This window comes from Vanacampus margaritifer, chromosome 5, assembly GCF_051991255.1.
Source record: "Vanacampus margaritifer isolate UIUO_Vmar chromosome 5, RoL_Vmar_1.0, whole genome shotgun sequence".
NCBI lineage: Eukaryota > Metazoa > Chordata > Actinopteri > Syngnathiformes > Syngnathidae > Vanacampus > Vanacampus margaritifer.
Window position 1 is genome coordinate 23,971,200 of NC_135436.1, and position 27,411 is coordinate 23,998,610.

The following is a 27,411-nucleotide window of genomic DNA, read 5'->3' on the forward strand; positions in this document are numbered from 1 at the left end:
TAAATAGTTTTAATTTAGAATGAGAATAATGGGGAATTTCTAGGAATTCTAGGAACCTTTGGAATGTGAAAACTAGTAGTCAACATGTCCTAAATTGATTTTAATATGTTGAAGTTGAAATGGTTTGAGTGGGTGGAGTCTAGTGACAAGAGTAGCCAAAAACTGTGAATGACTAGTAGAAATAATATTTGTTTTTGTTTTTGCGTAAAATAGCACATGCACATTCACACATTGCAATTAAAACGTGTTGCAGTGAGCAACGTGTCGGCCGAGAGACATCATCGAGGGGGTGAGCACCAGTGACAGTAGTATGACAGATGCAAGTGGAGCTTTCATCTTGTAAACTGTGAAGTCATGGAGCTACTTGAAGCCGGATGACGCCCCCATTAGCGGCAAATGGCCAATCAGAGCCGAGAGGCAGACTTGTCCTCCTGGCCGCCATTAAAGAATTCAATCCATGAGCTGAAATAATGGAAATCTGCTGGAGCCATGGAGCAGAAGCAGGGGGGCGCGCAAGTCGATGAGTAGCCTCGCCATTTCCTTCCATTCTCGGGGGTCCGTTTTCGGGGATCGCGTGGGGAGCATCATGTTGCTTATTGGTGGAACAGGGGGTCGGCGCAGCTAATTCTTTTATGGAGGCTAGCGTTGTTGGACCTCTGGTATGTTAGCTCGTCTGCTAGCAGGCTAGCAGAGACCAGGGGGAGGGGAGAGACCGACAGACAAGACAGACAGACAGAGTTCCTTTGCCTTGAAATTGTTTCAGATCGGCTAGCAGCCATTAGCATTAGCGCTTTCTGGACTGAAGTTTTTCTTTTTACTTTCGGAGCTCCCTTTTTTGCACCGCGAATATCACTTAGTCAGCGGTAGTCAATCCGGGTCATGTTAACTCGTGCTATTTTGATATTTACGGCAATGTAGCCCCACCACCAGCTCGATCGCTGGAAGCACACCGGACAATACATTTCAAATCGGATTGATGAATCGTTTAGCTAGATGCTTGTCTTTCCGCTCGATGCGATCCATAAGGTTGGCTTAGCTTTCGGGCTAGCGGCGGCTAGCGCCGGCTGGAAGTTGTCTGCCTGACTAGCGGCGGCTGGCCGTAGGAGCGCTAAACCCCCCCGAGCGAGCAGTTGTTGTGTGAGACCATGGACTTAAAGGTTCCGACGACGCAGTGACAAGGATGACTTCGTGCTTTGTACCAAACGGGGCCAGTTTGGAGGACTGCCACTCCAACCTCTTCTGCCTGGTAAGACTGTGTGTATGTATGTATGTATTTATGTGTGTGTGTGTGTGACCAGCCTAGCTCGTTAGCTGCGCCCGCTGAGGCCACAGAAAGCCATTTTGGCTAATCAGGCTGCCGAGCTTTGTAACGTCACTTGCAGACTGCCGTGGAGGCATCGGGGCCTGCAACTTGCAAATCGTGATCTGGGCCAACTTCCATAATAGGAGCAGCACACACACTGCGGGGCCAAGTGGTGCCCACTTGCCTTATGAATAGGGCTCGTATGCCGTGTAGGGTGCACGCAATACGCTGACATTAGCATTAATTGCGATCAAGTATTACTACAAACATTGTCTTGTTCAACGAGCCTGTCAGCTGTTAAATGTTTTACCCACTAATCAGGTTCTACTGACGTGCGCGTGTGCGCCGCCTACTTTGGCACATTAATCATTATGATTGTGTGTATGTCAATTTTCAGGCTTGTTCGTCTGTTTATTTTGTGACTTTCACTCACAGCTGCTCATTATGAATGCATGCTTGTTGACTATTCAAATTAATGTTGGTTATGTAGCCTTTCTATAAGGAGTTGTGCACGTTCTCCTGCTTCTTCCCACATTACTAAAACTTGCAGGTTAGATTAATTAAATATGCTAAATCGCCCTTAAGTGTGAGTGTGAATGCTTGTTTTTATATATCTGACCTGGAATTGGTTGGTCAGATGGTATAGTCTCAATCTCACAGGATATCCATGAGGATAAGGAGAAAATGGATGGCGGTTACAGTTATCCTTCTGTAACCGTTGGATTTAAGTGTAGGTTGATTGATTTTACCTGAGGATGATGTAATAGAAAGGCTGTTGTTTGTTACTATCTTGGATGCTACATGTATAGCAACAGAGCTAACCTAAAACCCCACATGTTAAAAATGACAATATAGATTATGCAATGAGTTTTATCATACAATAAACGTTTTTATATTGGAATATCACACGACTAATGGATAGATTATTAGTGCCATTTAACAACAGACATACTTTTTCATATGAAGCAGGTCTATCTGCACACTCCACAAACATTTGCGATCAAACACTAGGCCACACATGCAAAGAATGACTCCCACTAATGAAAAAAAAAAAACGTCCACCCGAACTGTGGGCGGCCTTCTGCCTCAACCAGGTGTTTTGATATCAAGTAATAGAGGTCAGGGATAAAGAATTGTATTACGTGTCTTCAGCCTTACGTCAATCTTCTCTTCTCCTTTTTAGGCTGATTTGACCGGAATCAAATGGCGACGCTTCGTGTGGGAAGGGCCCACCTCGTCGCCCATCCTCTTTCCCGTGACCGAGGAGGACCCCATCTTGTGCAGCTTCAGCCGGTGCATGGCGGCGGACGTGCTGAGTGTGTGGCGGCGGCACCACACGCCCGGGCGCAGGGAGCTCTGGCTCTTCTGGTGGGGCGACGACCCCAGCTTCGCCGAGCTCATCCACAACGAGCTCTTGAGTGAGTGCGCAGTGTCTGATTCCACGTCAATCTCGGTCAAATGTAATGACACATAGGATTTGATATTAGCATTAACACACAGGGAGCAGAAAGGCACTTCCACGGGAATGATTTACTTAAATTTACCATTTCAAAGCAAGACCCTCACTTTTTTTCCTTTGCCGTTTGGATTATACAACATCTGATGTGTTGTGAGTCAGTCATTCAAAGCTGTGTGGAATCTGCTGGCTCTCGGCCACCGCAGATTCAGGCCGGTATGTAGCAGCTTTCCTTAAAAACGCTTGTGGAATTTGATTTTCTGCGATCCATTCAAGATGACCTGTTTCAGGGTTTTATAACTTGTTTATTTGTGAGTGGGACACGCCTTCTTGGGGAGGGGTCAGCGCAAATATGTGTGGAAATTATCATGAGCCACTCTCTACGAATGGGACAAAAACAACAGAGTTGGTTAGTTTACTTTCAGGCCACTACATTAGGTACACCAGGGTAGTTTTAACACAGGCTTTCACGAACATTTCTATTTTAAAACACAACTTTAAATGACTAAACTTTACTAAAATGCCTAATTTATTGTTACTACAGCATCATCTCTCATCTTTTGCAGGGGTTATGAAAACTGTATGCCACTCTAAAGCTCAAGTCTGAAAATGACCTCCTCACACTCTTGAAAGCTAGGGATGCCCAGATCACTTTTTTTTTTTTTTTGCTTCCGAGTCTGTCCAAGTCACTTGATTTCGTACCTGCCAATACCAAGTCCCGATTAAATACTTGTGCAATGTTTAAAGAAGAAAAAACAACATCCAAAATGTTCAACTTCCCCCCCCCCAATTATTATTATTTGAAATAGTTATGCCGAGATTATACCTATTTTTTATAGCTGTAAATCAGTAGTGCTTCAAGAACTAAAATGTTATTATTGACTCAAGAAATTAAGAACATTAAAAAAATCAGATCCCAACTGATTTCTGCAACCGTACACCTGTAACCTTGATTGTTCTGAAACATTTTTAAAAAAGAGAAAAAATAATTGGTCAAATTGCTCAGACAGGTTGGCAATGAGCAAAAATAGTTGCCGTTTGACAACATGCCTGTTAAGAAATTAATAAATATTTTTGGATGGAAAAATATTGAACCGCGAATTTTGTGTATTGTTGCAGGCAGCCAAGTTATTTTAGTCATTTTACTTACTATTGAAGAGAAAACATGAGTGTAGGTGGATACAAGGCTCGTGGTTAGTATGCACTGTTACAATGACCGGCAGTGACGGTTCGGGGCACCGCAGTTCTGCAGCCAGATTAGTTGAAATCCATTTCTATGTACTGCACCAGGAAAGCAGTATATTTACAGCTCTTCAGAATAATAATTTAGAAAAAATACATGGTAGGCTTCGGATGCCAGGATGTAATTTGCAAATAAAGATACTGTAAATGTGTTCCATATTGCTTTGGTCTCAAAGTCTGAACTGTAATCTAGCACGGGATTACTGCATTATGTTTTCCATAGAATTGTATCAGCTTGACACATTATAAAAAGGAAAAATAGCAGCATTTTACTCTTAACAAGCAGTGTTATAACAAAAAAAAATTATTTACTTATTAATATTTAGTTGTTGCTTTTTTGCGATTCTGTTGGACTCATTATTTTATGCATCACGTTCAATCTTTGTATGTTTAAATTTTTACGGCGAAATCATAAATTTTATGACCGTGCCATTCAAAAGGCAGTTTCGCTTTCACTCGCGTCGTCCATACTGCTGAAACCTGACTGACAACTTCTATCGTACTTAAACACACAATCTGAGGATGCCCGTTGGGATACGTATGCGTGCTTGCGCATTTGCGGGTTTTCTAACGTCTCCCGTCTCTCTCTAGGCGAGGAGGACGGCGAGTGGGAGAGCGGCCTCTCTTACGAGTGTCGCACGCTCCTGTTTAAAGCCATCCACAACCTGCTGGAGCGCTGCCTCATGAACCGCGGCTTCGTACGCATCGGCAAGTGGTTCGTGAAGCCCTATCAGAAGGACGAGAAAGTCATCAACAAAAGGTAGGACGGTAACAGATGCGCATCGTCGTCAACTGTCACTCTGCTAATGCTCAAAATTGAGCTGCATTTACTAAGCACTAGATTCTGGTGTGTCTTTTCATTTGTTTATTCGCACCTTAAACTTGCCTCAGGGCAAATTCTTCGCAATGTAAACAAAGTAGAACAACTGCCAATGATAAATAAGGTAGCAAATGAGCCCACTTTTGGTTCTGAATGATGCACCATTCATCTATAAGCTGCTTTTTCAAATCAAGCTGTATCTGTATAACGCTTTTAAAGCAGGGCTTTGCGATTCATCGAACCTTTCGGGAGCTGTTGCAACAAACTACATACAATCTGACTGTACTATATTTAAATGCATTACTCTTCACCGGGATTTCTTCCCGTCAAGTCAAAGTCAGTTTTGTTTTACTCAACTACATCCGGTGACGTGACTTTACAAATAAGAGTTCTCGCTAGTTCATCGGACATTACAGGTTAGGTGCATGAAATGAATTTTCTACAGCATAATATGTGTTAATTTGCAGAACATTTACATTGTTAGGAGTTCTGTTAACTGGGTCACTTTCAGTTAGTTTTGCCGAATGGCAGGCATTTCATTTTTCTTATTTTTTTTCTTTTTAGAAGAAAATTACAGTGGGACCAATTTAACCCAAATTTGTATATTTGAGTCAGAATGTATTGTAGTAGTGAAGTCATTACAGTAAATAATATTTGTGCGAGAAGGCCATAAATCTATAACAAATTAATACAGATCTGTACTGTAAATATCACTTCATTACGTTGTCAGTATTGACGATACCACGTGACTTTAAAATTAGTAGTTTTCCACCTCAGCTTGGGAAAAAAAGGTATGACTGGCCTTTTTTTTTTATAAGTATTGCAAAAAGCCAAGAAAAAAAAAAACTATTGATTGAAATGTTGTGCAACTTATGTGGCACAACTCCCACCCCTCACTCTCCATGTTTAAAGGAAGGGAAGTGCCTTAAATTGCAAGTTGAGGTATTTTCATTATTTAAAAATGTATTTTATTTTATTTATTCATTTATTTTATAAAACACTTTTGTCCATTTAAAAAAGAAAAACACTCCACTCCCATTTGTAATTTTGATTTATTGAGGGGCCTTTTTTTTTTTTTGGTGAAAATGTCATGAAGATGGCCGGCTGTGGAGGATTATGGAAGAATCCGTTCGGGAGTATATGAAGGCAAATATTACTGACATCATGATTACTAGCTTGAGTAGGAAAAAAATGTAGTTTGCATTTGAAATGTCTTTTGTGACACCAGTCCTGGAACCTTTCCGACATATGTTGTACACACAGTAATTATTTATATATACTTACTGTAGCAGGGACAGATGTTCTCATTCAAGCTACTTTTTGGGGCTTCCCACCCCACGACATCCTTCGCTTGCTCCCAGTGGGGATCTTCTGGACAAGTGGAGCTTGCAGATGTTCATGTCGGTTGCTTTTGCGGGCTCGAAGTGTCACACTATTGAGGATCTAGCAGATTGTGATGCCCTAGTAGTTGAGTTGACTGTTTACAAGTTGCTTGATCTCACGAGTTGCTTTGTCGGCAGCGCACGTGAGTCACATTAGATTAACGAAATCACACTTGTCTTAACGTGTGACCTCCTCCACCATGAGACTGTGTTCTGTGCGCGCCAGTGCGTGACGCAAAGCAACACACCTTCTGGAGAGCAGCCCGGCGGTTCAGTTAGCAAGGCCGGCGGGCTCCTCGTCTTCTCTCTCGATATGTTTCTGCGCACAGTGCCAAAACATGTCGACTGCGCCGCCCCGAGCGCACTACGCTGGATCCGGGCCAGGCCTAATTAAAAGAAAGGCGATGAAAAGTAGATGCCTTGAGTGCTCCAATGTGTTGTCCACATGCTTATGTTTTACCGCAGCCGGGCTCTTTGTGCATTCTGCTGCATAGTCGATTTACAAAATACTTTTGTGAGGTTTAAGAAATGTACTCACAAATGATCAAGACGGCGAGCATTCAGGTAAGCTCGTTTTCATCTCTTTAGATTATTGTCATTCTTTCGTGGTAGAAATGACAAATGGTGCCTGGAGGCAGTTTGTAACAGCTGCCTAAGTTGACGGAAATCTAAAATCTAAGTCTGCTAGTATTTGAAAGCCGCTTTTAGCAGGTCTTGTGGTTACACATGCTAAGTGGATTGAAGGTTCTTTGTCATTCTGACTAAGACTGTAATAATCATATTCCGTCTAGTATAGCGGTAAGTGCATATTGTGATTTTATTTGAAGGCCTTTACCCTTATGCACATTGTCCTCATATTTTATTGCAGTTGTTTGATAGTCCAGTAGGCCTCGACGACACACAAGCAAAATGGTGCACTTCAGTATTCAGGGTATTTCTTAATAAGAATTTAAATAGTCCAATTTAGTTGACATTGCCATCTGATATTTTCAAGATATGCCTAGTAGGGGTGTGCCCCCCAAAAAAATCGATTCTCATAAGGATCGCAATTCTTTTAGTATGATTAAGAATCGATTTTAAATGTCCTTAAATCGATTTTATTTAAATTCTTTTATGCTGTCCTGCCCTTGTTTGTGTGTGCCTTTACACTGTTCATGCTGTACCTGACTTGGCCACTTAGGGGCAGTGTGGTTCCGCGCATTCTGATACACAGTTAAGTTGTAGTCACATTAGAGGGTAGAAGGAAAAAGTCACAATCAAGTTATGCCAATAAGGTTTTTTTTTGTAGCTTAGAAAGAGCATATGCCTGTGAGTAATGTTAAGATTATTATCTGTATACATTCCTGAAGCGTTTTGTATAAATACATGTTCTTTTGAGTGATAAGTGCCACAAGTAAGGCGCTAATTAGCATTCGTGAAGTAGATCATGTTGATTCTTTACTCATCTATAAATTGAAGCAGAAATCATTGTCAATCAAATAATTCTGAATCAAATCACAGACCCAAAAATTGGAATCGAATCTTGAGACCGTCTTCCCACCACTAATGCCTAGTGATGATGACTATCCAAGTTTTTTAGTTATTGAGTCTATCTGCAGGTGTGTTTTTTAGAGAGCATCATGAAGTCATCATTGTCAGTAAGCACTTGACATTTTCTGAAATTAACATTCAGCTACTTAATATTTTTCCAAGGAATGCAAGTAAATACACATTTTGGTCTTTACTGGTTAATTCAGTGCAGCTGTGGCATAAAGCTTACATTGCACGGTGGTCTAATAAATGTGTTAGGCGCTGTAAGTGGGGGTTGACTCAGATCCTCCTAACACAGTTGTTGTCGCTCGCCCTTGCTGGCCAGTAAACAGGGTCAGCCTTTGGAAAATGCTGAGCATGCAGTGTGGTTTTACAGCAACTATGTCAACAAGTACTATTTGAGTGCACTTGGCCGCTTCGAGAAATGGAAAATAATGACGGCTATTGTAGTATTTGAAGGCTGTACAGTTCTTGGTTTTTTTTTCTTTTCTACACTTTTATTGAGAATTGTCTTGATAAAAGTACTGATGGTTTTATTGGAATCCATTTTGGAGCAGTCAGATGGAAGCTATTGAGAATATGATCCGTCATCTTTTGTTCATGATTTCGCCGCAGGAGATTCACTTGACACCTCTAGTGTTATTGTGCCGTTTTCAAAAGACCTAATCCTGACGTATTAAAAGTGCCGCTATGTGTCTTTCACCCCGTCGCAGCGAGCACCTATCCTGCGCGTTCACGTTTTTCGTGCACGGCGACAGCAACGTGTGCACGAGCGTGGAGATTGCGCAACACCAGCCATTGCAGCGGCTGAGTGAGGAGCATCTGAGCCTCGCCCAGCAGAGTTCCAGCCCCTTGCAAGGTAGGTTTGTGCGCATCTCACTCACTCATTTTTGACACCATGGTTCTTCGTTTACCCGCCCTGCCTGCTTTCCAGTCATCTTGAGCCCGTATGGCTTGAACGGGACCCTCACGGGCCAGGGCTTTAAAATGTCGGACCACCCGACTCAGAAGCTCATTGAAGAGTGGCGGCAGTTTTATCCCATCAGCCCCAATCCTAAAGTGATGCAGGAGGAAAAAATGGAGGACGGCGATTGGGAGGATGACTCCCTGGCAGCTGTGGAGGTCCTTGTTGGTGAGGCATCACAATTTTCACTAGCGGAACAATCCCATTTAAATCCACATTGTACAGCTCAGCAATAAATCAAATTAATCCGATTTAATCGTCATTTTAAAAATCAATTTGTTGAAAATTTGCTGAATAGTGAAATTGAGTTTTGTCGTCTGGATTAAAAAAAAAGCGGTTCTTATGTTCTGTTGCATCCAAACGTTACTGTGCGTTGTAATTTTAGCAGAATGCTTGATGTGTGGTTTACAAGACATGTTTACAAATAGCTACCAACTACTTAATTGTGGCGTTTAAGCATAAACTATGACTGTTAAGTTTGTTAAAACTGATTTAGAATCAGTATACATTATTGTGGGAATGCTTCCAGCATTTTGCACAGAATTATTATTTTTTTAAATGAATGAAACCTTTAAATAAATGTTTGTCGGGTTTATTAGATTAAAATAGATTTAAAATTGTAATCGTCCTGAAAAAAAATTGAGATTTTATTTTTGGGCCATATCACCCAGCCCTACAACATTGCAATGTAGTAGAAGGCAATTTTCAAATGCCAAAGGGCAGCAAACTTTATTTATGTTTTATTTATTTATATGATGTCTAGGTAAGTTCAGTGGTTAAGAAATGCAGTCCACTTGGTTACATCCCGTTTCATGACATGAAAAGTTGAAGCAATAAAGTAACAGATTTGTTAGCATAAAAGACCAAAACATTCATGCATATCATATTGTTTATTGTAATACACATTAATTTATTGCTTTAAAAAAATACATGTAAAAACTGCATAAAAGTAAATCGCAATGTGATAATTTTTCTAAATCATTCAGCCCTTAATTTGAAGAATTTCATTAATTTTCTTGTTTTGGTGTGTGTGTGTTCCATTTCCAGCTGGGGTGAGGATGGTGTATCCTTCCTGCCTGGTGCTCCTCCCCCTGACGGATCTCCCCGCCGTGGTCCCTCAAGGCTCATCCAACACCTCAGGAAGCATGTGCGGCGCTCAGCCGGGTCAGGCCGCTCACAGAGATCCCGCCATGTCCTCTGTCACGCTGACGCCACCGACATCACCGGAGGAAGCTCAGACCGGTATGGCCACACCGATTTTTATTTTTTATTTTATTTTTTACAAAATATACATGCGATTATACAAATATGCATGTGATGTAGTTAGGTGTCGCAAGCCAAACATTTTCTCGCGTCAGCTATGCTGTTGCTTGAGCTAACCGTGATGTGCTGTTTTTAAAAACACACAACAAAAATAACACTATGCATTTCAAAATTGATTTCCCATGAAAGTAAATTGGGCTACAAACTTGGTCACAGAATACATTTAATTCTTAAGTCAAGTTACCACTGTATTATTATATGTTGGTAAATAGTATCAGTTTACTGTATAACTTTTGTCTTGCCTTCATTCTAGACTATCAGCCAGCACAGAGGTGGCATAAATTGTCCTCTGCATCCGACGGCTACAGTTCCAACAACACTCTTCACGGGGGGAAAATCCCACGCAGGCTGGCCAGCCACATGGTGGAGTCCGTTTGGCAGGAGTATAACATAAACCGCACAGGGAACAAGTACATGAAATCATTTCTCCTGTCAATCAAAAAGAGAAATATCCGGAATTTCTTGTTCAATGTCCTTTCTTACTATGGTAGGAGGAAGTTTACAAACTTGACCAACGGGACCTGTGAGGAGGCGGCAGACAAAACTGGGCTCTGGGATTTCATGGAGCCCGTCCATAGGCCACGTTGCAATTGTGCAAGGTATACCCGTTAAGTATTTCCTCAAATAGTGGCACGTGTGATCTACCCAAGGTGTGGTGAGAGATCACGTAGGGGTGCTGCAGGATTCATTGTATTAATTACATATATATGTTTTATTCATCTGTCTATGCTAGCGTCATATTGTGACAGGCAGATCCATTTAATCCTCTACCATTTGATAGCAGAAGGTACCAAAAGAAAAAAAAAACTTCCACCTGTTACCATTCATACCAAATACGTCATGACTTCGAGTTAGTGTTTCTTCTTTATTTTTAAACTAGTCCAGATTTCACACCAAGAAGAAAAGAGAAAAAAAACAATTTGTGCTTGACAAGCAGAGCGCAAGCAAATTAGTGACACGTTTAACAGAAAGTGTCATTTATTTGTGCAGGAGGGAAAAAGATTGAAAAATACATTTGGATGTTAACAAAAGTCTTTATTATCTTCTTATTTGTTTCTCCTCACTTAGACATAAGAATCAGAAGCAGCGGCCCAACAACACCTCAGGACACCCGCCGTCGTCAGGCCAGCCCACCCCGCCAGCCCCAAAGCACAAGCTGGCCGACAAGCTGGAGAAGGGCGAGAAGCAGCAGAAGAGGCCGCAGACGCCCTTTCACCACCGCAACTCTGTCAGCGACGAGCAGCCGCTGGAACCTCAGACGCAGAGGCTTTGCCTGCGAGGTCAGGACGAGGGCTCCTACCCCAGCCTGCACCACGTGGACGCCACGGCGCCCCCAAAAGCACCCACGCTGCACAGCCACGGCCCCCCCGCCGATCTGGGCGGCTCGCCGCCGCCCCCGCCGCTCAGCCCGCACCCCTGCGACCACGTGGAAGGCGACCTGACTCCAGGCGGCATGAAAAACTCCACGCCCATTCACCAGCCCTTTTACCCGCCTTCGGTGGAGCCTTGCTTGCTGCCTCAGAAGAGCTCGTCGGAGGAGCCCCCTCCGGAAAGCACGCCCATGCCTTTACCCTTCCCCCCACCCTTTAACGAAACCTTGGAGCCCACCGTCTTTATTGGCTCCGGCGTCAACCCCAACGAAGACCCCGGACACAACCCGTGGAAGTATTTCAACTTGCCGAGGAAGAAGGCAGCCGTCTTTTACACGCCTTTGCTACCTGTGGATAAAGTGCGAGATGACCCCAGAGGCAGCGTGGGGGCCGAAAGTGTCGTGTCTGTTACAGAGTAAGTCATTTACCAGCAGAGATGGAGAAAGTACTCGTGTTCTGTACTTGATTACTTGTGGTAATGGACTTAAAAATTAGTGTGAGTTAATTTTAAATTTCCTTTAACGCCACTAGTTTTTATTTTTTTTTTAAATATTTTTTTTTTTATATATATTTTTACTCGCGATTAATGACTGGGGGGATTCTAGTCGCAACGCAGCAGACACGTCCACGTCAAAATTTAGCAGTAATAAATTTAAAAATACTGCAAGTATTTGTGGAGGCTGGGGCCAAGTTGTATTTTACAATTTTAAAAATGTGCAGAATTTCACAAGTTACTTCATGTTAAAGATTAGATAGCTCTTAGTATGGAAAGCAAAATGCGCTGAGCTGCCGCCAACGTCTTACAAATGCAAATATGCCATATAGTGGCAGAAAAATGACCAACACAAATCAATATCGCACTCGTTTTTTTAACAGTACTGTACATCTTTTTAATTGTAACTCAATTTTATGAATTATTATGACATTACTGTATCAATGACTAAAAGATGCAGCCATATTTCTATTAGTTAAAAAAAAATCCACTTTTATGTTAACGAGTATGAAAACTTTCCCCAAATTTTTATTTATTGTACATTTAGAACAGATATAAAATTTGTGATTAATAGTGAGTTAACTATTGAAGCCATGCCATTAATTACAATGAAAATATTGTAATCACCTGACACCCCAACACTAAACACATACCCTTGACATAACCCTGTTTAACATAAGTTCCTCTTTGTCGTGTCTTGTGTCTAAGTTGAGTGCTGATTAATGTAAGCTGAAGCTACACTATCACATTTTCATGTCGAGATTCTCCTGCGTGCTGGTCGGTAAGCACTGTATGCTTCCAGGTTTTTATAGCCAATTGTATGTCATGTTATAGCATTGACATATAGCCAATAACAAGCAAGGTGTAGTGGACCAGCAGTAGCACTTCAGATGATTGGCGGAGCCTGGAACCAGCTACTGTAGCTTTTTCTTCCCGGTCGAATTTTTTGTCATGCTTTAAATACTAATGTAAAAACCCTGTTTTGAAATTGCACCTTGTAAAAAGTACAACTACTGGTATAAAATATAGCAAAAGTATTCTGATAATAATAAACATTCGGTAAAGTACAGGGAAAACTACTCAAGTACTGTCGTGAAATATTTGTACTTCATTACTTCCGATCTCTGTTTACAAGCCATCTGCAGAACAAGCAAAAATGAAACCCAATCTCCTCCTCAGGTTGATGGCAGGCTCCATGCAGCCTCTCAAGGTGTCCCAGGACCTGGTGAAGACCTACGCCCAGCGGAGAAACACCTACCTGTCCTGCGCCACGGTAGACGGCGACCACAACGAGAAGCCGGACCCTTACGCCTTTGACGACGTGGACGAGGAGTTCAGTTTAAAGGAAAAGAGGGACAAGTCTGGAGCTGAGAGGGACGGGAGCAAAAAACATAAGGTGGGTGTCCTCAAGTCTGGTTGGATTTAGTGCTGTCACGATTGAATATTTTTAGAATTGATTAATCGACTAATCGGATTCACTTACAATTTGCATTAAAGTTTACTACAAAAACTTTTTTTTTTAATTCCCTGATTACAGTTTCTTAACCAGTAATTGGTAGTTATTTAACGCTACTATATAGTGATAAAAAAAATTGTAGGATTGATGTACTATGTTACCGGTTCATCATTGTAGTAAAAACAGATGTTAGCAAATTAATTATTTTGATTAAACACAGAAGATAATCATTTTTCTTTCATGAAGGACTATTGAAATCAGTAAACATTTTTTGTTGATATGCTGAAATTAGAGGATTTAGACAATTTTAAATAAATAAATAAATTGCTCCGAACGATTACTTTATCATTAATTCATTCACTCCCATCCATTTTCACTGAAGCAACCTCCTTCACTCCCGGCTGTTTTACTGGATTTTGACAGATTTTGCTAGGCCCACTGAATATTGTGTTCCTATTGCTATAAAAACATGGAACCTACCAAAAGAAGAAATAGAGTTTCTTCTTTCATCAGGAAAAAAAGTATATTTGTATCTATTTCCGTTTTGCAGGGATTAGTATTAGAATATAGCTAAGTTTCATCATTATTCACAAATTTGGTGAAAACACGAGGGAACAGAGCTTGTTGCAACATGGCCCTGGCTGATCTCTTATACTCTGCTGCCACCTGCTGGACATTTTTTTGTAATAACTACCATTGCTTTAAGCGACCTCTTCAGGTCAGAAGCTACAAAACCTTATATATCAATAATAGATTATGTCGGTTGTCATTACATGAAGAAAATTGTACCTCCTGCGTATTTTTATTTAGTAAAATTCTATTCTTCTTCCAAACGTAGCTGGATGATGGATCGGGGGCTTCAGCTGATGGTGAGTGCCTACTGTAGTTCATTTTCTAAATCAGAAATGAGCGCATTCTCACGCTGTGCTTTGTGTAAACGTGGTGCAGAAGGTCAAGGTCCATCAGGCAGTAAGCCAGCCGCCTCCACCAGCCTCATCCATGAGAACGACTTGGCCGTGTCCTTCAGCGACTTGGATAAAATCTTCAATTCGGATGAAGACGAGTTAGCGGTAAGCGTGCATATGAAGATTCTCACGGTCTTTCAAGGAACCTGTCAATGCGGCGTTGTTAACTGTGTTGTATTTGATGATGTATCACAAAGCCTGGAGCCAAAAGAGCTGGTGCAGGTGTGGATGACAAGTTTGTCTCGAAAGAAGCAAAGCCCACCTCTTTGGACCCCTTGTCTTGTATAAGTAAGATTATCATTATCCGATCTTTTTGGAGTTATTTTCAAAAGGAAAGTAACGCCCTCTTTCCCTCCGACAGGCACGGCAGATCTGCACAAGATGTTTCCCACCCCGCCTTCTCTGGAACAACAGGGCTACTCCCCCATGAACTCTGGCAGCAAGGACAGCCTGGAAGCGGGGGCGGGCCTCACCCTGCTGGACGGCAGCCAGCTCAATAACCACTTCAAGATGGAGGTGGAGGAGGGCTTCTGCAGCCCCAAGCCCTCTGAAGTAAAGGTACGCGACCCCTGCCCCTGCCCGAGCTCAGAACACAAGAGACGACAACCATCTTTGAAATTTCGATCTTTTCTTGTAGGACTTTTCGTTCGTGTACAAGCCGGAGACGAGTCAGCCGTTTATTGGCTGTTCCATGTACGCCCCCCTGAAGACGCTGCCCAGTCAGTGTCTGTTGCCGATCAAGCTGCCAGAGCACAAGTGCGTGTACGTGCGTAGCTGGACCATCGGCAAAATGGAGCTGGTGCCACCAGTGGTGACCAAAGACAGGTGAGAAAATAGCGCACGCCAATCCATTGGTTTTGGAACGCTGCAGTTCATCTAATACACAGCAGTTCATTTGTCAATAAAGAAACAAACACAAAGCTGGAAACGTCAGCGGGCGGGAGGAAGTACAAAGGGGATGCTAAATGTTGGTATCGCTTCACTGTCACGTGGCACCTTTTTTAAGTTAATGAACAGTGGTTTACTTTTTACATGCTTATGACTCTTAAAAGTTTGCTTCTTCTTTTTTTTTTTTTTAGTCTCGCAATTGCAGAAGTTTGCCACAGGAACAAAAATACAGGGTGCCTGACAAAAAAAAATGACATCATTAGAAATATTGGATTCCTGAGTATAAATAAAAAATAAAATGATATAGCCTTTGTGTTGAAAAATAAGACATTTATGAAATCCCAATGAACAGATATGTGTATTTTATACCGAGTTTTGCAAATCTCCACAAATGTTAAATCAAGACATTTACAATACTGTCTTTAGGGGCACTTTTGTCACATACTCTAGTACCTTGGTACCCGGTTGTCATGGTTACGAACGACCCGTCAAAACAGGCCGAGTTTGACTTGGCTACATTTTTTTTTTAATCCTTGGTGTATTTTGATGAAAGCATGTCAAAGAAATAAAAAAAAGCATAATGTCTTTCAACTTTTTACACTATCTTGGTAAAATTGAGATTATTTTAGCAATTATTAAAGGGGAAGTCAACCTTAAACATTTCTTGGCAATAGTATGTGACCTCATTAGTCTAAACATGACATTCTGATTAATGTTAAATTTTCGGAATATGAGTTTAGAAGCAAAATCCAGGGGTCGGCCATTTTGCCACTTGCTGTCGACTGAAGATGACTTCACAGTTGCTCAGGCAACAACCAATCAGAGCTCACCTGTTGGTTGTAACCTGAGCAACTGTGATGTCATTTTCACTCGACAGCAAATGGCCGCCTTCAGATATTGATAAAAATGGCTGGATTTTGCTGCTTAAATCATTTTTCACTAACTCAATATTAACCGGAATACCGTATTTAGACTAGTGGGGCTGCATAAAACATGTTAAGAATTTTGGGGGATTGACTTCCCTTTTATCAAAACAAATGAAAATGTTCACATTTTTTAGGACACCGTGTATTTTTTAACTCCTTGCGCCAAAGAAAGTCGGAGTCCAGCCAACATCGAAGGACAGAACGTGCTCACCTAATCTATACTTGTATGTGTGTTGACTCATCAAAGTGCATATTAACAAGTCTCCTTTTTTTATTTTGTGAAAGCAACATCCCAAGCGTGGAGCCCGACGACATCCAGACCCACACGCCTCAGACCCACACACCCGTCATGTCCAGCAGTGCCCCTCCCAGCAACAGTGGCGCCGGCATCCTCCCCTCCCCGGCCACGCCCCGCTTCTCTGTGCCCACCCCTCGCACGCCGCGCACCCCCAGAACGCCGCGCGGGCCCTCCAGCGTCCAGGGCTCGCTCAAGTACGACAACTCGGACCTCTACTCCCCCGCGTCCACTTCCTCCACCTGCCGACCGCTCAGCTCGGTGGAGCCGGCCACCGTCCCTTCCATCCCGGAGGCGCACAGCCTCTACGTCACGCTCATCCTGTCCGAATCGGTCATGAACCTTTTCAAGGACTGCAACTTTGACAGCTGCTGCGTGTGCGTGTGCAACATGAACATCCGAGGGGCCGACGTGGGCGTGTACCTGAAGGATAACGGCGAGGCCCAGTACCCCTGCACGTGCGGCTTCAGCGCCGTCGCCAATCGCCGCTTCGGCCAGTCCGCCGGGCTCTTCCTGGAGGACGAGCTGGACGTGGTGGGCCGCGGCTCGGACGCCGGCCGCGACACGGAGCGCTGCTTCGAAGAGCTGCGGGCGTCGTCCAAACACAAGTCCTGCGGTCTGAAAGAGAAACCGCCTGATGAGCTGGTTCTACTGCTCCAGGATCAATGCACCAACCCGTTTGCGCCGATGGCGGGCGTGGAGTACCCCAAACTGAGCTCGACCCCGAGCTCCTTTGTGAGGGTGGAGGAGCGAGACTGCTATAATGACTGCTACATGGCGCTGGAGCACGGCAGGCAGTTCATGGACAACATGTCAGGAGGAAAAGTGGATGAAACGCTAGTGAAAAGCACCTGTCTTCATCAGTGGCCAAAATGCAAATGTAAGCCCTCCGTTTCTTTCCCTCCTCCGCCGTCTTTTCCTCATCTTCCTTTTCAAGTTTGTGAAGTAAGTTCTTGTTTTGCTTTCTTCCCTTGTGAAGCAGCCGACATGAACAAGCTGTTCTCTCAGGATGTGCTGCGGGTGCTGTTGTCCCTCCAGCCTGTCTTGCAGGACGCCATTCAGAAGAAGAGAAGCGTGCGCTCGTGGGGGGTGCAAGGACCCCTCACCTGGCAGCAGTTCCACAAGATGGCCGGGAGGGGGTCTTATGGTACGAATGTGGAGAACACACTTCAAAGATTAGCTCACCTTTTGCTTCTGAAGTGTAAACTTGTTCTCTTGCTCTACTCACAGGTACAGATGAGTCTCCTGAGCCGCTGCCCATCCCTACATTTCTGGTCGGCTATGAGTACGATTTTGTGGTACTGTCCCCCTTTAGCTTGCCCTACTGGGAAAAGTTGCTCCTGGATCCTTTCGGCACCCAGAGGGATGTCGGCTTTGTCGTCATCTGCCCAGAAAGCGAAACGCTCCTCTGCCGGGCCAAGACCTTCTTTAAAGATTTGAGCGCCATGTACGAGGTGTGTGCTTCGCTCCTTTCGTCTTGTGCTCACATTTCCACAATAAGACAGTTTCTGAATCTGAAGACAAGGGTTATTATAGTTTTGGAGTTTTCATTGTGGTGGAGTTTTTTTTTAAGTATTAATTAGTTTTCAAGGTGGCTGGTTTTAGTTATTTCAAAAATGCTTAGCTGTAGTTTAGTTTTAGTATTAGTTTTCTTTTTTTATGTTATGACTTGTGTGCAAGATTTTTTAAACACTAGTTTAAAAAAAAAAATCGATTCGGCGATATTACAGCGCGCATTTCTCGGATCGATCCCATATGCGGCCGAATCGTGTTTTAAGCATCCATTTTTTATGGGAATATTCAACAAAACGTCTTACTTAGGGTTAGGGTTCACACGTTAATCATGGAAGAATGTTATAACAATGGAACATTAAGCCTTAATATTTTATTTCAATGCTCTTCAAACATGAAACAGATTGTTTGTTAAATAAAGTGGCTCACAGTTATAAGCCTAAAGTTACAGATAAAAAAAAAAAATCGTACAAATCTTACAGTTTTTCGAATTTATATTTTCTAAATTTCGCAATAATCAATTTATAAATTAGTATCGTGATTAATCGGTATTGCATCGCCAGGTACTTGGCAATTCACACCCCTAATGAACACCATGGTAAAATGGAAAAAGTAACACACTTCTTACCTTACGTTTTGGTGGACTTAAATGAAAAAGCAGGAGAGGCGAAAAGGCCAAAAGTCAAACTTGACAAATCGCCTAGAAGCGATGTCATCTGAAGATGCTTTTCTATTGGCTGCTGCTAGATGACATCGCTTCTGTGCCACACACTTTCAAACGTCCTGATTCTGTTAATGTTGAAATAAATATACTTAAAATCACATTAAATTAATTACCCAAGATCATTTTATTTCGTTAACGAAAATGTTTTTTGAATTGTAATTTATTTTGTTAGTTTTACCTTACTGAAGACGTGATTCGATTTCTTTCTCTCTGCAGGCGTGCCAGCTCGGACAGCACAGGCCCATCTGCAAAAGCCATCCCGAGGGCATCCTGAAGGTTGGCAGCACAGAAGGCAGGAGCATGGCCGAGCAGCCCCTCAGCGACTGGTTCCTCAAGATGGCCGCCAGAGACGGCAACAGCGAGGCCTTCAATAAGCTCAAAGTCTTTGCTCAAGTGTGCCGCTACGATCTAGGTACTTAACTCCTATTCTAAATGAGGGCGGGGTCATAAACGAGTGCCCCACTTACACGTTCAATCGCATCCCCTCCCTCAGCTCCCTACCTATCAGAGCAGTCTCTGGACAGCTCACTCCTCTCCCAGCGCAACCCCGCCACCACGTCCGCCCAGAACTCCGCCTCTTCCAGCGCCGCCTCAGGACACTCGAGCGCCACCAGCACCACCCAGAACAACAACGACAGCAACGCCCCTCCGCCCGCTCCCTCCGGCCCCCAGGCCATGGGGGGGTTGTCATCATCCAAGCCGGGCGCCTACACCCAGTTTGGGGCTGGCGGGTTGCAGGGCAACGCGTCACATAACGGGCCCCAGTCCACCCCGCAGGGCCCGGCTGCGGATAATGGTTCCACTGCCCAAAGCTCGAGTGAAGCGCCTGAGAGGTGGGTCATTATTGTGGAGAAATGCTTTTTATTATTTATTTATTTCTTGTTATTTTTACTACTACTACCTTTTATTGTTTTGGCTTGCTTGGAATTTAGTGGGGATTTTTTTTCTCTTTATTTTTCATCCTCCCATACGACTTGCTGTAAACATGATGGCTAAAGTGGAAGTCAACCTTAAACATTTCTTGACAATATGTTATATGTGACCTCACTAGTCTAAACATGACATTCTGATTAATATTACATTTGTGTAATATGAGTTATGAAACAAAATCCAGTCGATTTTATCCATCTCAGGGGGCGGCCATTTTGCCACTTGCTGTCGACTGAAGACAACATCACAGTTGCTTAGGCAACGACCAATCACAGCTCACCTGTCTTCTGAAGCGGCGCTGTGATTGGTTGTTACCTGAGCAACATTGATGTCATCTTCAGTCAACAGCAAGTGGCAAAATGGCCGCTCCCTGAGGTGTAAAAAAAAAAGGGCTGGATTTTGCTGCTTAACTCATATTCCACTAATGCAGTATTAAACAGAATACCATATTTAGACTAGTGGGGCTGCATAGAACATATTATTGACCCCCCCCCCCCCCCCAAAAAAATCACTTTTCACTGCCATTGACGGCTATAAACGTCAAAAATTCATTTAAGCTATTTGTATCAGTTTAACTTTTTTTCCACTTTTGTTAACAAGAGTATGAAAACCTAGACTTTTTTTTTTTTTTTTAAATCTTTTATTTTATTTTTTTTAAATAAAAGCTTATTAAAAATTAGGGGCGTCAGGCGATTACAATTTGTAATTAATCGCATGACTTCAATAGTTAACTCACGATTAATCACAAATTTTATATCCGTTCTATATGTACAATAATTTTCTTCTAGGTTAACAAAAGTGAAAAAAAGTTAAACTAATAGAAATAGTTCAAATTAATTTTTGACGTCTATGGCAGTGAATGAGTTAATAATTATGTGACTTATTCCCCCCCTCTATTTTTAACAAACCATTGCTTCTATATCAAGTGTGATTGTTTTCGTCTCGGCAGCACAATGGACAGAGATAAAGTGGGCAAGCCGACGGACGGAGAGTCCCACGCCATCTCCTACCCGCCCGCCATCGTGGTGTACATGGTGGACCCGTTCAGCTACACAGACGCCGAGTGCGAGGTCCATTCCAGCGCATACACGCTGGGCCTCCTGCGCTGCTACATGGAGATGCTCCAGTTCCTTCCCAGTCGCATCAGAAATGCCGTCTCCGTGCAGGTACGTGTCCCAACGCCATGCAACAAGTTCATTTTTTTTTATAATAAGATTTCCTGCAAGCGTTTGTTCAGTATGATGCACTTAGCAGCTCAGTCCCACCGGGACACGAGAATGAGCGAGGGACTCATTAGCAGGGTCGTTCAGGTGCAAAGTGATAGACTGGTTGACACAAGGTTGCGTCAACGTGTCAAAGAGAATTTGCGCTAATGGCGGTGATGTTGGTGTAATAGAACATGATCCAGTTACAAGTGTTTACTGGAAGGATGTGGATGGATGTAATGCAATAGCGCTATATAGTGGGTGGGGGGGGGGGGGGGTCATACAAACGAGCTGTATGTTAACTCATTCACTGCCATTGACGACTATAGACGTCAAAAATTCATGTGAACTATTTCTATTAGTTGAAAAAAATATATATTTTAATTTTTTATGAAAACTTAGAATTTTTTGTATTGTACATTTATAACAGATAAGAAATTATCATGCGATTAATGCCCCTTATTTTTAATTCGTTTTTTTAAATTAGGCCCGTCAAGCGATTACATTTTTTTAATTATAATTATCACATGACTTCACTAGTTAACTAAGGATTAATCACAAATTTGATATCTGTTCTAAATTTACAATATTTTTTTTCTAGGTTTTCATACTCTTGTTAGCAAAAATGGGGAAAAAAATTAAACTAATAGAAATAGTTTAAATAATTTTTTTATGTCTATAGCTGTCAATGGCAGTGAATGAGTTAATTAATTACTATTAAGGTCTATTTTTTATTAGTTTTTTGCCCATTTCGCCCACCCCCATCTGCAAATTTATTTTTTAGTCTTTACAGAAACTGTAGGTGTTGCAAGTTGTTTTGGACTTGAAACTTATTGAGGTTAATAATTAATGTATGATTAAGCTGATTGATATTTGATATCATAGCCCGAGAGATACGTTGATATGTTTCCCCCCTACGTCAACTAGCTGTCATAATAATTAATTACCCTTATCTCCACTTCATAATTGGACCCCAAGTGTGTTCACGTCCTCATCTGCTTGTGTTTTGCCAGATCGTTCCATGCCAGTACCTGCTGCAGCCGGTGCACAGCGGCGAGCGTCACCTGTACGGCCAGCACCTCAAGTCGCTCGCCTTCTCCGTCTTCACACAGTGCCGGCGGCCGCTGCCCAACTCCACCAACTTCAAGGCCCTGACGGGCTTCGGTCCTGGCCTTGCCATCGACATGGCGCTCAAAAACCCAGAGGTAGCATCGTTAAAGTTGGGCTGGGTCATATAGATTTATTATGTAGCTTTAAAAAAAAAAAAAAAAAAGGTCACAGGTTTAACATCAGCCAACCTTACCTGAACGGCAATTTTGAGCTTCTTCAACTAACTTTTTATTTTCTTCTTCTTCTTCCCTGTCCATGCAGAGGCCAGAATGCCTGCGTCTGTACACCCCGCCTTTCATTCTGGCACCGGTGAAAGATAAGCAGACGGAGCTGGGCGAGACATTCGGGGAGGCGTCGCAGAAGTACAACATCCTGTTTGTGGGCTACTGCCTGTCTCACGACCAGCGCTGGCTGCTGGCCTCCTGCACCGACCAGCACGGCGAGCTGCTGGAGAGCTGCATCATCAGCATCGACGTGCCCAACAGGTGAGGCCCCCCGGCACACCTGCGGAGTCGACGGTTTGGGACGGGGATGTGTTGTGACGTCTCGGGCGTTTGGGTTGCAGGGCTCGCAGGAAAATGGGCTCCGCCCGACGGTTGGGTCTGCAGAAGCTGTGGGATTGGTGTCTGGGCCTGGTGCAGGTGACGTCACTGCCGTGGAGGGTGGTGATTGGACGCCTGGGGAGGATGGGCCATGGCGAACTGAGAGGTAAACGCACACACATGACAACATTCAATGTGTGGTATTTTGTCCATAATCTGGACTTTGTGTGATAACCAAGTCATTTATGATTATTATTTTTTTTTTTTTCATAAAACGTTCGACCACTCAAAATGTTCAGCAACATCAGAACTATTCATACATAAGTAGTTTTTATGTATGTATTTGTTTTTGATGCCCTCAATGGACAATCAGCAACTATAATGCATATAAAACACATTTTGTCCAGAATTGTCCCTTTCACTGCACACGTCACATACATACGTGTGCACATGAATGTTTCTGCGCGCACACACACACACACACACACACACACACAGGCCTGTTCTATCAATCCCGACCATGCCGGCTTGTTTTGGTGCAACTATGGTCACGTGGCAATGGCATACGTCAGCTCGAGCGAAAATAAGTAGCTCTCGAGCTCCACCTGATAGATGATGGCTTTTAAGACTCTCAACTCCCGCTTTTTTTTATTTTCTACCTTTAGTTGAGGCCCCACTAAAGGGATAAATTGGGTAATCATGACAAATGCACTATAACACATCAGGTGTACAGTGCATCAAAAACTTGATGATTGATGATTTATAATGGGAGTCAATGGGTCAAAATTTTGTATAGATACCCTTTGCGCACTATAAATATTTGGCAGTAATAATTTTAAAAAATGGTTGGAGCCATTTTGAACACTCTGGGTAAAATGTCAGCTTCCTGTGTGATTTAAAAATAATATATATATTTATTATATGATATTATTAACAATCATAAAATGTCCAAATGTTGTGTTAACTCTAGACTGGAGTATTCTGCTGAGCAGGAGGAACCTTCAGTCCCTCAGCAAGCGCCTGAAGGAGACGTGCCGGATGTGCGGCATCTCAGCTGCCGACACTCCCAGCATCCTTAGCGCCTGCCTGGTCGCCATGGAGCCCCAGGGTTCTTTTGTGGTCATGCCAGGTATAAAACTCAGCACAGAAGCGACTCGAGCCAAACGACCGCCCTTGTTCTGTGTTTTGATCCATTTCAATTGGCCGCCACGCAGATTCGGTGTCGACGGGCTCGGTGTTTGGCCGCAGCACCACGCTCAACATGCAGACGTCGCAGCTGAGCACGCCGCAGGACACGTCGTGCACGCACATCCTGGTGTTCCCCACGTCGGCCATGGTGCAGGTCAACACCAACACCTCGGAACCCATCGACATCAACTTCAACCCTATCAATCCAGGTGAGCGGTGGCGACGCGCCGAGTAGCGCGGTTGGTTAGCTCTCGAACGTCGCTAACGGTTCTCCTCTCGCCCGTTGCAGACGGCTCTGACGGAATGGGCATCTTCGACCTGTTCGACAACGACATGGTGGACCCCGACATCATCAGCATCCTGCCCAACTCGCCCACCACCTCCCCCGTTCACTCGCCTGGCTCGCACTACCACCAGGGCGGCGACGGAAGCAAGGTCCGTACTGGCGACATGCTAGCCTTGTAACCTTGTTTTTCAACCGTTATTGAGACAAGGGATATGTTTTATATCAACAAAAATTGCTGAAAGTACTGCACACTGAAATAATGATCTTGTTTTTATTTGAAGAAAGCTATTATTAGGTTGTATGATTGGCAATGGGAAGACAAATATGCAGGTTAGTCAGACAAAATGTGTAGGAGTTTATTTTTGAAGGACTCCAGGAAATAGCCAAATGGTCTATGTCTCTTTTTTTTTTTTTTTTTTGACACTCTTTTAGTAGATTTAACATGACAAACATGACTTTGGTCAATCACGTGTTGAAAACTTTTGTTTGATAGTCAGTTCATCCAAAAAGGATACAAAGCTGCCATCTGCTGGCCATAGTTAGTGGGGTTTTTTTGTTTGTTTTTTTAAACCAGAGCTACCCAAAACGTTTCTCTGCCCTATTGCAAAAAATATATATATATTTTTTAAAAACATATTTGAAGGCAAGTGCAGATGATGGTGCGCCTCGTTAGGACGACTCTCAGAGTTAAAGAAATTGCATGTTATAGGACATCTGTCAGACACGTATGCCTTTAGTTCCCATTCCTAAAACGGCCACAAGAGGGCGATACCAGTATTGGCTGCAGTTGCCGCTCATCCTTAATTTCAACAATAATAATAATTAAATTGGTGTGTTTTTTTAGTTTAGAAGTTTGAAGCGATTTAGTTTTATTCAATTATTTTACGCAATAGTTAGTAATAAATATATATTTAAAACCTTTTTTTTTTTTGCAACATCTGCATTGGACTATGGAGTCATTTCCTGCAAAAGTGACTTTGGCAGGGAAAAAAAAAAAGAATTTGGCAGTTACTTTATTAGCATGACAATGTCAATTTATTTGATTGAAAAACGAAGGCACACTAAAGAAAAATAATACATTTTAATGAAGTGATTAGTGAACACGGGAGACCGTCGTACGTCATTGTGCGTCTCTTACAGACAGATGTGCTCAATATGGTGTCGATTTTTTTTTAAAATATGTCCGTATAATGCGTTTACAGGGTCAGAGCACGGACCGCATGGAGTCTCACGAGGAGGCGTTGAACATCCTGCAGCAGCCGATGGCGCTGGGCTACTTCGTGTCCACCGCCAAAGCCGGACCGCTGCCCGACTGGTTCTGGTCGGCTTGTCCTCAAGCTCAGAACCAGTGTCCTCTCTTCCTCAAGGTATGGGACAAGACCTTTTTTTAAATTTGATTTAATTTTTTATTTTTAATATATATATATATCCGCTCATCATGACGATGATGTGAACATTCTCCACCAGGCTTCTCTGCACCTGCACGTGTCCTCTGTCCAATCAGACGAGCTGCTGCACAGTAAACACTCCCACCCCCTCGACTCCAACCACACTTCGGATGTCCTCAGGTCAGTCACTCACTCAAACGGCAGCTTTTTGGATTCTTTCTAGTTGTCGTGTGTGTTCATCATTAACTAGCAGGAAGACTGATTGAATTAGTCTGACGAACACAACCCGGCCATGCGCGTACATTTCTGTGGCATATATACGGAAACTGTGACTGATTGATTGATAAAAAAATTTTTAGTGCAAATTAATCGCACATTTTATATCTGTTCTAAAAATAAAATATGTTCAGTAAAAGTTTTTGTCCTCGCAATTTTTGATACTCTTGTTCACAAAAGTAGAAAAATATGTCAACCTAATAAAAATAAGATTATTTTAGTTCATTGATACAGTAATGTCATGTGATTCATAAAGTTATTTGAAAATCAAGTTAAAAAATAGAGATAGACCGATATGGGTTTTTTTTTCGAGAATGCCGAGAAACGGTATTTGGAGCCGATATTCATTTTCACTAAAAGAGAAAAAATATTGGCATCAAAATATGAAAAAACACAAACTCCAGTTTTTGAATTTTTAAGCATGTTTGTTGAGCAACTTTTTAGGGTTTGTAAAATATTGGAAAAAAAATCTTATTCAATAGACAAAAAGTGTCTTCAAAAATTTTATATAAACTTATACTTGCTCCCTGTTGTAGTAAAGTAAATAAAGTTTTCCAAGATTTAAAAAAATATCTAAACAAAAGGTGCAAAGAGTTCCCAGGATTAGCAGCATCTCTGAAAATGTGAATAATTAGTTCCCTGAAGTTAACACTTTTTAAAATGGCTCTATTATCGTCCTTATGATTCTTCAAAATGGCTGATGCAGATATGCGTCAAAATGGTGAATATCTATCCCTATTAAAAAGATGTACTGTAAAAATTAAATAAAAGTGTGTAAGACATTAATTTGTGTTGAAGTAATTTTTCTGCCACAAGATGGCATACGCGTTTAATGTTGGACATTGATGACACACAGTGCAAGGGGCGGACATCAATCAAGCGTTCAGTAAACGAATGCCGTTAAATTAACTCTATTAACGAGCTAATTTTGACCACCCTAATGAGTACATTGTTTTGTTTTGGCGGCAGATTTGTCCTGGAGCAGTACAACGCCCTCTCCTGGCTGACGTGCGACCCCGCCACTCAGGACCGCCGCTCTTGTCTGCCGGTTCACTTTGTGGTGCTGACGCAGATGTACAACTTCATCATGAACATGCTCTGATGCTCACGAGCCGTCGCGTGACTCGCCAGGAGCAGGAAGAAGCCTCTCGGCGCTCCCGCCAGCGTCCAATCAGATGCCAAGAATCCATTTTTGGATGATCAAGGGAGGTTTCGTTAAAAAAAAAAAAAAAAAAAAGGTGTTTTTAATGACTGTAGATTGCAATCGATGAAATTTTATCCTAATGAAATGCCTGCATATATTATTTATTGTAAGTTTTTAAATGTGGAATTTTTAACGCTTAATATCTTTTATATATTACAAATCCTAGCGGGTGTGTACATCTCAGTGTAAAGGACGTGGCTTTGGAACAAGTGGTGAACTTTTTTGCTGTAGATGACTTTTAGAATCTTATTTTTTCAAAGAAAAGGGTACACGCCTTTTTATTGCCACGCTGTAAACATGAAGTGGGCGCCTGGCCCCGCCCCTCGCCGCGGCGAGCCCACAGGAAGCGTCGCGTGTCGGGCTCGCCCGCCATTTGGGGCTCCAGACGCTCTCGCACACTTTAACTCAATGAGCTCTGAAGAGGAATTCAAAAGGTACATTGTCAGATGATATATTTTATATAACAGATTTAGGTAATCGTGTGTGTGTGTGTGTGTGCGTGCGTGCGTGCGTGCGTGTGTATATGTGTACATATAATTGTGTGCCGCTACTGATGGTGCAGCTTCTGTTTTAGGAATAAAGTGCGTCTACATGATACCTCCTCAAGTAAATTGAATTCTTACTGTTTTTTTA

At 42.6% G+C, this 27,411-nt stretch overlaps 1 protein-coding gene across 1 annotated transcript; it reads left to right on the forward strand.

Annotated features, from left to right (window-relative positions):
* Positions 1-425: 425 nt before the first annotated feature.
* med13b (mediator complex subunit 13b) lies at positions 426-27,375 on the forward strand. The gene is made up of 30 exons (XM_077565941.1): positions 426-1,246; positions 2,487-2,721; positions 4,593-4,761; positions 8,447-8,592; positions 8,668-8,865; positions 9,745-9,939; positions 10,274-10,430; positions 10,512-10,619; positions 11,089-11,805; positions 13,063-13,279; positions 14,178-14,208; positions 14,288-14,409; positions 14,502-14,592; positions 14,666-14,862; positions 14,942-15,129; positions 16,404-17,293; positions 17,393-17,560; positions 17,644-17,867; positions 18,866-19,061; positions 19,143-19,482; positions 20,529-20,745; positions 21,798-21,989; positions 22,156-22,379; positions 22,460-22,602; positions 23,407-23,565; positions 23,651-23,833; positions 23,914-24,059; positions 25,113-25,277; positions 25,378-25,478; positions 26,544-27,375. The coding sequence occupies exons 1-30, from the start codon at positions 1,181-1,183 to the stop codon at positions 26,674-26,676; spliced, it is 6,318 nt and encodes a 2,105-aa protein (XP_077422067.1). The 5' UTR covers positions 426-1,180; the 3' UTR covers positions 26,677-27,375.
* The last annotated feature ends 36 nt before the right edge of the window (positions 27,376-27,411 follow it).